Genomic DNA, 14,098 nt, shown 5'->3' on the forward strand with positions numbered 1-14,098 from the left:
AGCGACGCGGAATTGCGACTGCACGCTCCAAACCGGAACCGAAAACTGATTCTTTTATTTCAAAAACACTCAAATAAAATAACAAACGTGAAAACGAAAGCGCACAGTTCTGTCAGGCAGATACACTAAACAGAAAACAAGATCCAACAAAACCCAAAAGGAAAATGACAACTTATATATGATCCCCAATCAGAGACAACGATAGACAGCTGCCTCTGATTGGGAACCACACTGGCCAAAAACAAAGAAATAGAAAACATAGACTTTCCCACCCAAGTCACACCCTGACCTAACCAAACATAGAGAATAATAAGGATCTCTAAGGTCAGGGCGTGACAGTAAACTTCTGACCCACTGGAATTGTGATACAGTGAATTATAAGTGAAATAATCTATCTGTAAACAATTGTTGGAAAAATGACTTGTGTCATGCACAAAGTAGATGTCCTAACTGACTTGCCAAAACTGTAGTTTGTTAACAAGACATTTGTGGAGTGGTTGAAAAACGAGTTTTAATGACTCCAACCTAAGTGTATGTAAACTTCCGACTTCAACTGTATATATTATTAGTCAAATTAACCGGTATAGATGTGGTTTTCAAGAGTGTCTCTCTTTTTGGTGTCCTTTCCAACTGTTCTTGTCCCCTAGGGTAACCCTGTTGGGCAGAGTGGACTGGGCATGGCATACCTGTACGGGAGGGGCGTTCCAGTGGTAAGTGACTGCAACTGTCCACCATCACCCAGTGCCACCTGGCACCTACACTACAAGAGCTTGGCAGGTAGCCTGGCGGGTAGGAGTGATGTGCCAGTAACCGAAAGGTTGCCAGAGCTGACCAGGTAAAAATCTGTCCCTCTGCTCCTGAGCAAGGCAGTTAACCCACTGTTCCCCAGGCACCAATGACGTGGATGTTGATTAAGGCAGCCCCCCGCACCTCTCTGATTCAGAGGGGTCGAGTTAAATTCGGAAGACACATTTCAGTTGAATGCATTGTTGTACAACCGACTAGGTATCCCCCTTTCCCAAAACATATTTATTTGAGATAAAGATTTGGCACATGCAATAGGGTTTAGCTGCATGCCTGTATGATTCAAACTGTAGTTACATTCCAAAAGTGAGCTTTTGTAGAGATTGGCATAGGCAATTGAATCCAGCAGCTGTGTAGGCTGTCTTTATTTTCTGTATGATTTACACAATAGTTATGTTTTGTGTGTGTGTCCTACAGAATTACGAGTTGGCGCTGAAATACTTCCAGAAGGCAGCAGAGCAGGGCTGGGTAGACGGACAGCTTCAGCTGGGCACAATGTACTACAGTGAGTGTGTGCGCATGCGTTGTGGGCCTGTGTGTGTAGAGACCCCCTGTTTTTTCTGTTGGTTAGTGTAAAACAGCCTTGTCCCTTTAGTTTCCTGGGGAACAGTGCAATCTTAGTTGCCCACCAACATTCTGTTCCCAACTCTGCAGTCTCAACCACTCTGTGTTGGGGATCTCTCACTCACTTTTGTCTCTCCATTCCCCCTCTTCCTCCCCAGATGGGATCGGGGTGAAGTGTGACTACAAGCAGGCCCTCAAGTTCTTCAACCTGGCCTCGCAGGCGGGCCACATCCTGGCCTTCTACAACCTGGCCCAGATGCATGCCACGGGCACCGGCGTTATGCGCTCCTGCCACACCGCCGTGGAGGTGAGCTAGTTAGCCATTAGCTAGCGGATTTACATAATTGGCTAGCTACAGCATTAATTAGTAATTAGCTATAGCTGCTGTATTGAATTGGCTAGCTATAGCATTAGCCATCAACTAGCCGTTAACTAGCTGCTATGGAATTGTATAGCTATAGGATTAGTCATTAGCTAGCTATTAGCTAGTTCAGTATCCCAGCGCGTCACAGTTCATTAGCCTTTAATTACACACCACTGCCAAACTAGCCACCTGGGAGCTAGCCTCTAGACAGCATTTTCCATTAGCCAGGAATTAGCTTTCTGTTACCTGTGCATTAAACCATCAATAAACCATCCGTTAGCCTGAGATTAACCTTCATCCGTTAGATCTATGCATGAATAACCAAATATCTGTCTTCTAGCTAGGAATAAAACATCGCCATCCGTTTAGCCATTTAGTAGCGTGTTAATTGCTCTCCATTAAATGCCATTCAGCCATGTATTAGCTAAGCATTTAGCCATTTGCTACTCATTGTCAGTCATTGTTTGCCAATCCATACTTATCCATTCCTTAGCCATTGATCCACAACTGGGGTCAGATATATTTTTATCCTCCCAATGGTTAAATTTAAAATCAGGGGTTGTGCAATCTGATCCTAAGTCTGTGGTTAGGGGTGACTTCTACCTCGAATTCTCTGAACAGACCCTTTTGTTCATGTTTCTGTGTGTATATCTGTCTGTCTTATTGTGTGTGTGTGTCTGTGAGCAGCTCTTCAAGAATGTGTGTGAGCGTGGGCGCTGGTCGGAGAGGCTTATGGCAGCCTACCGCAGCTTCAAGGATGGCGACATGGACGGGTCGCTGGTGCAGTACCTACTGCTGGCCGAGCAGGGCTATGAAGTGGCCCAGAGCAATGTAGCCTTCATCCTGGACCAGAGTAAGAACACATAAACAGTGCATGTACAGTTGGAGTCATTAAAACTAGTTTTTCAACCACTCCACATATTTCTTGTTAACAAATTATAGTTTTGGCAAGTCGGGTAGGACATCTACTTTGTGCATGACACAAGTAATTTTTCCAACAATTGTTTACAGACAGATTATTTAACTTATATCACTGTATCACAATTCCAGTGGGTCAGAAGTTTACATACACTAAGTTAACTGTGCCTTTAACCTCTCTAGTGTATGTGGGACGCTAACGTCCCACTTGGCCAAAAGCCAGTAAAAATGCAGCGTGCCAAATTCAAATAAATTACTATAAAAATCAATCTTTCATGAAATCACACATGAAAGACACCAAATTAAAGCTACACAATTTATGAATCCAGCCAACATGTCTGATTTCAAAAAGGATTTACGGCGAAAGCACACCAAATGATTATGTTAGGTGAGTGCCTATTCACAGAATAACACAGCCATTTTTCCAGCCAAAGAGAGGAGTAACAAAAAGCAGAAATAGAGATAAAATTAAGCACTAACCTTTGATGATCTTCATCAGATGACACTCATAGGACTTCATGTTACACAATACATGTATGTTTTGTTCGGTAAAGTTCATATTTATATCCAAAAATCTGAGTTTACATTGGCGCGTTACGTTCAGTAGTTCCAAAACATCCTGTGATTTTGCAGAGAGCCACATCAATTTACATAAATACTCATTATAAATGTTATGCATGGAATTTTAGATGCACTTCTCCTTAATGCAACCGCTGTGTCAGATTTCAAACAAGCTTTACGGAAAAAGCAAAACATGCAATAATCTGAGGTCGGCGCTCAGAGCCCAATCAAGACAAAAATATATCCGCCATATTGTGCAGTCAATAGAAGTCAGAAATAACATTATAAACATTCACTTACCTTTGATGATCTTCATCAGAATGCACTCCAAGGAATCCCAGTTCCACAATAAATATTTGTTTTGTTCGATAATGTCCATCATTTATGTCCAAATTCCTCCTTGTTGTTTTAGCGTTCAGTACACTTTCCAAACTCACGACGCGCGGGCAAGTCCAGCGGAAAGTACGGACGAAAAGTTGAAAAAGTTATATTACAGTCCGTAAAAACATGACAAACAAAGTATTGAATCAATCTTTAAGATGTTTTTAACATAATTCAATAATGTTCCAACCGGAGAATTCCTTTGTCTTCAGAAGTGCGATGGAACAGAGCTCGCTCTCACATGAACGCGCATGGTCAGCGCATGTTCAGGTCATGGTAAACCTTACTCAATCCCCTCTCATTCGGCCCCACTTCACAGTAGAAGCATCAGACAAGGTTCTAAAGACTGATGACATCTAGTGGAAGCCTTAGGAAGTACAACATTACCAATATCCCACTGTATCTTCAATAGGAGCTGAGTTGAAAATCGACCAACCTCAGATTTCCCACTTCCTGGTTGGATTTTTTTCTCAGGTTTTTGCCTGCCATATGAGTTCTGTTATACTCACAGACATCATTCAAACAATTTTAGAAACTCTGAGCTTAGTCTGGCAGTGGCTTCTGATTAAATCAAATTTTCACAGAATCGCTTGTTGCAATTTCGATGAGGCTCGCTTGTTCAGATATCGGTAAGTGGACTGGAGGCAGGGCTTGAAAGGGATAATGAATCCAGTTGTTTGTGTCGTCCATTTCTGGAAATTACCTGTGTAATTTCGCACCCAGCTCACTCAGATGCTTCGCTATATCACATTTGACATTGTCCGTAAGCTTGAGTTCATTTGCGCACAAAGAAATCATACAATGATGGAAAGACCTGTGTGTTGTCCTTGTTAACGCAGACAGAAAACAGCTCCAACTTCTTAATCATAGCCTCAATTTTGTCCTGCACATTGAATATAGTTGCGGAGAGTCCCTGTAATCGTAGATTCAGATCATTCAGGCAAGAAAAAGCATCACCCAGATAGGCCAATCGTGTGAAAAACTCGTCGTCCTCATGCAAGCGGTCAGACAAATGAAAATTACAGTCAGTAAAAAAAAACGTTAAGCTCGTCTCTTAATTTAAAAAAATGGGTCAATACCTTGCCCCTTGATAACCAGCGCACTTCTGTATGTTGTGAAAGCGTTACATGGTCGCTGCCCATATCATAATGCAGAAAATACACGAGAGTTCATGGGTCTTGCTTTAACAAAGTTAACCATTTTCACTGTACTGTCCAAAACGTCTTTCAAGTTGTCAGGCATTCCCTTGGCAGCAAGAGCCTCTCAGTGGATGCTGCAGTGTACCCAAGTGGCGTCAGGAGCAACTGCTTGCTCGTGCGTTACCACTCCACTATGTCTCCCTGTCAGGGCTTTTGCGCCATCAGTACAGATACCAACACATCTTGACCACCAAAGTCCATTTGATGTCACAAAGCTGTCCAGTACTTTAACAATATCCTCTCATGTTGTCAAGGTTTCCAGTAGTTTGCAGAAGAGGATGTCTTCCTTAATTGACCCCCCCATTAACGTAACGGACTTATACCAGGATCTGTGCCAGGCCCGCCACGTCTGACTCATCCAGCTGTAACGCATATAATTCATTGGCTTGTATGCGAAGGAGTAATTGTTTCAAAACATCTTCTGCCATGTCACTGATGCATCGTGAAACAGTGTTGTTTGATGAAGGCATTGTCTGTATAGTTTTTTGTGGCCTTTTCCCCCAGCATTGTCTACCTGTATTTGACATTGTGGTGTTATTTCACTGAACACTAGATGTTTTAATTATATTTTTTGGCAGTGAAACGAAGCTACTCGGGCGAGAAAAAAACCTCACCCAATTGTATAGCCCCATTTTTAAAAGAGGAGATGTGGAGGAGGCCGTAGGAGGGCAACAACCCAGCAGCAGGACCGCTACCTCCGCCTTTGTGCAAGGAAGAGCACTGCCAGAGCCCTGCAAAATGACCTCCAGCAAGCCTCCTCAACGTCTCCTGATGTACTGGCCTGTCTCCTGGTAGCGCCTCCATGCTCTGGACACTACGCTGACAGACACAGCAAACCTTCTTGCCACAGCTGCATTGATGTGCCATCCTGGATGAGCTGCACTACCTGAGCCACTTGTGTGGGTTGTAGACTCCGTCTCATGCTACCACTAGAGTGAAAGCACCGCCAGCATTCAAAAGTGACCAAAACATCAGCCAGGAAGCATAGGAACTGAGAAGTGGTCTGTGGTCACCACCTGCAGAACCACTCCTTTATTGGGGGTGTCTTGCTAATTGCCTATAATTTCAACCTGTTGTCTATTCCATTTGCACAACAGCATGTGAAATTTATTGTCAATCAGTGTTGCTTCCTAAGTGGAGAGTTTGATTTCACAGAAGTGTGATTGACTTGGAGTTACATTGTGTTGTTTAAGTGTTCCCTTTATTTTTTTTAGCAGTGTATTTCAAAACTCGAGCTTTGATAACAAATTAGATCAGTTGGTGTAGCACTTGAGGCATAACTGATCATAAATGTAAATCATTTGCAAATAATTTTTATTTTACTGATGGTACCTGCATCTGATGTTCATGGTGCTTTCAAGACAACTGGGAAACCGGGGGAAAAAACAAGGTCGTGATGTCAGTGATCTTCAGGTTGGAAAGTCAGAGCTCGAGAAAGATGCTAGTGTTTCCGACTTGGAATTCCGAGTTGGATGACCGTTGAACTATTTTTCCCAGACTGACTTCCCAGTTGTCTTGAACGCACTGATGTCTGAGATTTCCAAGTTCCCAGTTGTTTTGAACACGGCATTAGTCTCAGCGGAGGGAGGGAGAGAGCAACAGAGGCTTCGCCTCTCAGAGGGGACACTGTTTTCCACCTGATGGCGAAACTCGAGTCACACCGCATCTGCCTCATGCACAAATTCATGTTGTTCCTATGACCAGAGAAAGTTAAATATTCCTCTATAAAAATTGGCACGCGGGGCTATCGATACACTTGGCTACTCATTCATTGCAGCTGCCGCACGAGTGGGAGTAGCGAGAAGTGTTTTTATGTTTTGTAATGGTGTTGAGCAAAAACAGTGTTGACAGTGCTGAATAAAAACTTAACTCACTCAAACAGCAGCTCTTTGCTGTATTATTTGAGTCTCTCTGTTCATGGTTTTAAAAGGTATGAAGTCTCACGTAGGCTAGTATCAACATTTGCTTTTGCCGGTGTCGTGGAAGCGGTGATATGAGCTATCACTCGATTTAGCCACAGATCTCCCGGTCCACCGGGCAGTCGGAGTTAGTCTTTTTAGACATTTAAATGTGGGAACACTTTGCTTACCCGGTGCCCAGGGCTTCTGAATCAAGTGCACATACCGCCAACAGCGCAACACAAATAATAAAAATGGAGAACAATCCTTTATTTATGTATTTTCTACAGAAACGTCTGGTGATCGACTAGGAATGACTTTAGCGATCGACCGGTTCGTGACCACTGAATTATAGAATTGTATCTATTATTTGTTATTTGCAAACTTTGTCATGAAATGAGCAGCAGCAGTAGATACATTGATAGACCATCACATTAGACGGCACATTCCTCACTCGTTAGAAGCGCAATTAAAGGGCCAGACACTCAATTAAAGGGGAATTACACTTAAAAACCCAAATGTTCGTTTTTCACACCCCATAAAAATAGTGTTCTGTGATTTAAGCATTGACATTGACTCAGAACATCTAATTTAGTTGTTTCTCTATGAACAAAAAAGATCTAAAACCATTAAAAAAGGAAAATATAAAACTGATTTTATAGGGACCCCTTGGAGTTGTTTATTAACCATTATTTTACCATGTATATGAACAGTGCACTATTGGAACAACAAATATTGAGGTTCTGTTCGGAATGAAACAATTGGATAATCATTTGGGTTCCAACCCCTGTTCTGAACCTTGTGTGTGTGTGTGTGTGTTTCTATTTCAAGCAGAGGCCCGGATCTTCAGTGAGAACGAGACGTACCCTCGAGCCCTCCTCCATTGGACCAGAGCAGCAGCACAGGGTTGGTCTAGCCTCCTTCATAAATCACCCTCCCCTCTTATTGCTGTGCTGAGCAACCATCTTGTTTTTGTACCCTTAAGTTATTGTTGGCAAGGATAGGTAAGATAAAGCTGGGGTATTAAAACGTATGGTAAAGACATGTGTACTGTATGTTCAACTGTGGTTAAACAAGGACTAGGATAAAGCTGGGGGACAACCACTTCTACGGTTACGGGACTGACGTGTGTACTGTGTTACCCAGGGGCCCAGTTAAAAAACAAACATTTTAATCCACATTAAAATGATCATGTGACAAAATGGAAGAAAATCTCCAACATATCACATTATATGCTACAATAAATATAAAATAAAATAAAATTGTATTATTCACATGCACCGAATACAACAGGTTTCACCTTACAGTGAAATGCTTACTTACGAGCCCCTAACCAACAATGCAGTTTTAAAAAATACGGATAAGAATAAGAAATAAAAGTGATAAGTAATTAAAGAGCAGCAGTAAATAACAATAGCAAGACTATATASGGGGGGGGGGGGGGGGTACAGGTACAGAGTCAATATGCGGGGGCACCGGTTAGTTGAGGTAATATGTACATGTACAGTTGAAGTCAGTTTACATACACTTAGGTTGGAGTCATTAAAACAAATTTTTCAACCACTCCACATATTTCTTGTTAACAAATTATAGTTTTGGCAAGTCGGGTAGGACATCTACTTTGTGCATGACACAAGTATTTTTTCCAACAATTGTTTACAGACAGATTATTTCACTGTATCACAATTCCAGTGGGTCAAAAGTTTACATACACTAAGTTGAGTGTGCCTTTAAACAGCTTGGAAAATTCCAGAAAATGATGTCATGGCTTTAGAAGCTTCTGATAGGCTTATTGATATCATTTGAGTCAATTGGAGGTGTACCTGTGGATGTATTTCAAGGCCTACCTTCAAACTCAGTGCCTCTTTGCTTGACATCATGGGAAAATCAAAAGAAATCAGCCAAGACCTCAGAAAAAAAATTGTAGACCTCCACAAGTCTGGTTCTTCCTTGGGAGCAATTTCCAAATGCCTGAAGGTACCACGTTCATCTGTACAAATAATAATACGCAAGTATAAACACCATGGGACCACGCAGCCGTCACACCGCTCAGGAAGGAGACGCGTTCTGTCTTCTAGAGATTAACATACTTTGGTGCGAAAAGTGCAAAATCAATCCCAGAACAACAGCAAAGGACCTTGTGAAGATGCTGGAGGAAACAGGTACAAAAGTATCTATATCCACATCCTCTTCTACGGTTATGATACTGATGTGTGTACTGTTACGGTACTGACGTGGGTACTATATGTCTAACTGTGTTACCCAGGTTATACAGTGGCTAGGATAAAGCTTGGGGACTACCATTTCTACGGTTATGGTACTGATGTGGACTACGAGACTGCTGTCATCCACTATAGGCTGGCCTCGGAGCAGCAGCACAGTGCTCAGGCCATGTTCAACCTGGGCTACATGCATGAGAAAGGCCTGGGCATCAAACAGGTGGGCAAACACACACATGCACACGCATTAATATACGCACACAACCGTGTAACCCTCTATCTTTCCGCCTGGTGTAGGACATCCACCTGGCCAAGCGTTTCTATGACATGGCTGCCGAGGCCAGTCCCGACGCCCAGGTGCCCGTCTTCCTGGCTCTGTGTAAACTGGGCCTGGTCTACACCCTGCAGTACATGCACGACCTCAACGTGAGTGTACAGTACAGAGCGCTTCCTGGACCCGGGTGACTCTGGGAGATTCAGTTTCCTCAGTCGTTTCTATTTCAACTCGTGGGGGCCAGGCTCAATATTTGAGGCAAACTTAGGCTAGTTGTAGTTTACAACATTTGTACAGGATTCATGGGATTGTACTGTTTGTTAAATGTAATCAATGCTCTCTCTTTCTGCTCCCTCTCCCTCTGACCTCCCTCTTTATTTCTTCCCCTCCCTCCCTGCATCATCTCCCTCCTCGCTCCATCCCCCCTCCACCAGATGACTGAGCTGGTCAGTCAGGTGGACCTTGACCAGCTCCTGGGCCCCGAGTGGGACCTCTACCTCATGACGGTCATCGCCCTGCTTCTGGGCACTATCATCGCCTACCGCCAAAGACAGCATCAGGCTGTGCCCCCGCGGCCCCCTCCTCTCCCGGCCCCAGACAGGCCCCCTCAGGAGCAGCCCCAACCTGAGGACCAGGTTCAGCCCGAGGTCCCACCCCAGGCCGAAGAGGAGCAGCAGTGAGCAATTGCTACTAGCATTAGAGCAATGACTGGAAGTCTATGGGAACAGCGAATATGCTAGCTGTTCCTGTAGACTTCCAATTATTGCGCAACGCTAATTAGCATTGGCTCCCAAAATGACCTCTAACTTCCTGCATACTGGAAGTTAGACATGGAAAATGGTGTCCACAAGTTCATCTGACTGAGGAAGTAGATAAAGGGCTTCATTGCCAAAATCCCGAACTATCCCTTTAATTATCATCGAATCTGTAAATAAACAGTCTTGTTTTGTGTGCTCTGGTAGTGGTTACCAGATATTTTTTCAGATTTTTCTTTGCGGATTTTATGTAGGTGTTTAAGGTTACAACTTTCCTTATCAGCAAATACGATACCAGAAACAATACACACACCTTGCAAAAGCAACAGCTTTGAGATTGGCAGCAATTGGAACTCGACACGTGAAGTTAGCTTCATCTCCTTGTCTTTAGGAAATGATTTGTTCGGGAACACGTTCTATAAGCAAACATTCTTTATCAAGCAAGTTTTTTCCCCCCCAGCATGCTTTTTTGTGCAAATATTTCTTTAGCAAACGGGAACTTGTTTTGTTAGCGAAAGTGCTTTGTTAGCACATTATGTTGAATTAATGAAAGAAACATAAACTTGCTCATTTATTTGACATCCAGTTCAAAACGGAGCTGAGCTTTGGGCAGCCTTCTTGTTTGAGTGGAACAAGTCATGAAAGGTATTGTTGTCACTTGTCAGTCATTTGAGCTCTGCTACGGTATGGTCAGGCAAAAAGTTGGATTCGGCTCTCGTGTCTATATAATAAATAAGGGAAATATTATGGGGATATTGCTGAATGCCGATCCCCACCATAGATGCTCTCTTACAGCCAAAATCCTGAAAAAGTGCTAGGTTGAAGAAACCCTTCAGTGTCTACACTGTATGTGCCTGACAGTGGTGCACACAGCTGAAAAATTAAAGGTACACTCAGCAGATTACATCATTAACCGAAGGACATTACACAACAGCGGAATTCAAATCTGCCGCCAAGATTACCGTCATTAAGCAAAAGTAACAATTTGCATCATCCCTTGTGGTACACACACATTGGGAATAGCCAATAATGTCAGTCGTGGCAGATTTGTAATTCTCTATGTTGTCTGTAAGTAGGAAGTTGCCTCATTTTGTATGATGATGTCATCTTGCTGAGTGTACCTTTAATCCTTTGTGCCTTTTTATTTATTTTTTACGGCAAACATAGAGAAGAAATGTATATTTTCTTGTCCACTGCACTCTGCACAATATATTACCGTAAAGAGCAGCATATCTTAAGAATTTTACTCTTCTCTGTGTTTGTTTGTAGTCGGTCTACATTGCCACATGATTATCTTATTGTAGGTGCATTTTCGGGTTGTTCCATCTTCTAGTAATTGGTAGTACGTTTGTGACACCATTGTTCATTGAATTTTCTCCTGTTTAAACTGTTTGGCTTGATAAGTCACACAGAGGTTTAACTGCGACAGGAACAGAGATGGCGGCTCTCGTAATATCTCCGGTGACTGTGTAATGTGTTTGTTATCATTTTAGGACCAGTTACCCTTCGTGTCATGTGAAAACTCAATAGAAGAAAGCATTGACTTTTTCTATTGACTTTGTAACATACATGGATCCACTCTCATGGGCTGTATGTATAATTATTTCGGAGTAGGAGTGCTGATCTAATCTAGGATCAGTTTCCAGTTTTAGATCATAATTAATAAGACTATATTATGAACAGGAGGGACCTGATCCCAGATCTGCTCTCCTACTCTAACACACTTGACACATTTGGCCCCAGATCTTCATATTTGAGCGTAACGTGGCAATGGGAAACGCTGTGTGCCAAGGTAAAACATAATTACAGTACTTTAAGCAAGATGGGGTGGGGTATAATAACACTGATGTAAAAAGAGAACATTCACGCCCTTTATGTGCTATTTCCTGGGCTGTGTTCATTGGAGCACGCACTGGAAAAAGTTTAAAAAAAAATCTAAATATGTGTAATATGACAAGTCCCTCTCTGTGTCAGTATGTTTTGTTCCATTTGGTGCCCAATTTAATTTGCGGAGGATATACCCTTTGCATAATGTAAAGAGGAATACACGTGTTTATATAGCAATACACTAACGTTCAATGTATGAAGCAGTATATTAGGAACATAATGGGATGTTAAGAGAATGAGTCAGATTTTTCACGAGAAGTTTCAAATAAGACTTATCGCTCACCAAAACGCAACAATGATGTCCTCTGTACTCACTTTGGTTTGAATAATAACAGGCTACATACTATTTCTCTCTGTCTGCAATAAAATACTGGTCCAGGTCGTTGAAAAAATTGCATTTTACCATCAATGTTTATAGTTTATGAATAATGATCTATAGAGATTGACTACCGTTCAAAAGTTTGGGGTCACTCAGAAATGTCCTTGTTTTTTAAAGAAAAGCAACATTTTTGTCCATTTAAAATAATATCAGATTGTTCAGAAATACAGCGTCGACATTGTTAATGTTGTAAATGACTATTGTAGCTGGAAACGGCTGAATTTAAACTTTTCACAATTCCTGACATTTAATCCCATTAAAAATTCCAGTTAGCATCACCACTTTATTTTAAGAATGTGAAATTTCAGAATAATAATAGAGATAATTATTTATTTTAGTTTTTATTTCTTTCATCACATTCCCAGTGGGTCAGAAGTTTACATACACTCAATTAGCATTTGGTAGAAGTGCCTTTAAATTGTTTAACTTGGGTCAAACGTTTTGGGTAGCCTTTCACAGGCTTCCCACAATAAGTTGGATAAATTTTGGCCCATTCCTCCTGACAGAGCTGGTGTAACTGAGTCAGGTTTGTAGGCCTCCTTGCTCACACACGCTTTTTCAGTTCTGCCCACAMATTTTCTATAGGATTGAGGTCAGGGCTTTGTGATGGGTACTCCAATACCTTGACTTTGTTGTCCTTAAGCCATTTTGCCACAACTGTGGAAGTATGCTTGGGGTCATTGTCCATTTGGAAGACCCATTTTGCGACCAAGCTTTAACTTCCTGACTGATGTCTTGAGATGTTGCTTCAATATATCCACATAATATTCCATCCCCATGAAGCCATCTATTTTGTGAAGTACACCAGTCCCTCCTGCAGCAAAGCACCCCCACAACATGATGCTGCCACCCCCGTGCTTCACGGTTGGGATGGTGTTCTTTGGCTTGCGAGCATCCCCCTTTTTCCTCCAAACATAACGATGGTCATTATGGCCAAACAGTTCTATTTTTGTTTCATCAGACCAGAGGACATTTCTCCAAAAAGTCCGATCTTTGTCCCCATGTGCAGTTGCAAACCGTAGACTGGCTTTTTTATGGCGGTTTTAGAGCAGTGGCTTCTTCCTTGCCGAGCAGCCTTTCATGTTATGTCGATATAGGACTCGTTTACCTGTGGATATAGATAATTTTGTACCCGTTTCCTCCAGCATCTTCACAAGGTCCTTTGCTGTTGTTCTGGGATTGATTTGCACTTTTCGTACCAAAGTACGTTGATCTCTATGAGACAGAACGCGCCTCCTTCCTGAGAGGTATGATGGCTGCGTGGTCCCATGGTGTATATACTTGCGTACTATTGTTTGTACAGATGAACGTGGTACCTTCAGGCGTTTGGAAATTGCTCCCAAGGGTGGACCAGAGGTCTACAATTTTCTTTCTGAGGTCTTGGCTGATTTCTTTTGATTTTCCCATGATGTCAAGCAAAGAGGCACTGATTTTGAAGGTAGGCCTTGAAATACATCCACAGGTACACCTCCAATTGACTCAAATGATGTCAATTAGCCTATCAGAAGCTTCTAAAGCCATGAGATAATTTTCTGGGATTTTCCAAGCTGTTTAAAGGTACAGTCAACTTAGTGTATGTAAACTTCTGACCCACTGGAATTGTGATACAGTGAAATAATCTGTCTGTAAACAATTGTTGGAAAAATGACTTGTTTCATGCACAAAGTAGATGTCCTAACCGACTTCCCAAAACTATAGTTTTATAATTTGTGGAGTGGTTGAAAAACACGTTTTAATGACTCCAACCTAAGTGTATGTAAACTTCCGACTTCAACTGTAGGCTTTCTAAATAGTAAAATCTGGGTTCCTGGCCTCTAAGTCTGATTTCCAATTTTTCTCAGCATTTCCATCCATTTGTTGTTTTCCTCAGATCCCCCAGGGGTCCCGTGGCTGCG

At 42.2% G+C, this 14,098-nt stretch overlaps 1 protein-coding gene across 4 annotated transcripts in view; it reads left to right on the plus strand.

Annotated features, from left to right (window-relative positions):
• LOC112068366 (protein sel-1 homolog 1) overlaps positions 1–13,861 on the plus strand; it is a 65,425-nt gene extending 51,564 nt beyond the window's left edge. For 3 of the 4 annotated variants that reach the window (XM_024135504.2, XM_024135506.2, XM_024135507.2), the window contains 8 exons: positions 648–710; positions 1,222–1,309; positions 1,527–1,675; positions 2,420–2,585; positions 7,521–7,595; positions 8,956–9,128; positions 9,206–9,334; positions 9,617–13,861. In XM_024135504.2, coding sequence (XP_023991272.1) covers positions 648–710; positions 1,222–1,309; positions 1,527–1,675; positions 2,420–2,585; positions 7,521–7,595; positions 8,956–9,128; positions 9,206–9,334; positions 9,617–9,862 — 1,089 coding nt within the window. In that variant the 3' untranslated portion in view covers positions 9,863–13,861. The remainder of the gene's footprint in view (positions 1–647; positions 711–1,221; positions 1,310–1,526; positions 1,676–2,419; positions 2,586–7,520; positions 7,596–8,955; positions 9,129–9,205; positions 9,335–9,616) is intronic. The other variant, XM_024135505.2, reaches the window with a different exon arrangement.
• Positions 13,862–14,098: the final 237 nt, after the last annotated feature.

Source organism: Salvelinus sp. IW2-2015, unplaced genomic scaffold (assembly GCF_002910315.2).
Source record: "Salvelinus sp. IW2-2015 unplaced genomic scaffold, ASM291031v2 Un_scaffold467, whole genome shotgun sequence".
NCBI lineage: Eukaryota > Metazoa > Chordata > Actinopteri > Salmoniformes > Salmonidae > Salvelinus > Salvelinus sp. IW2-2015.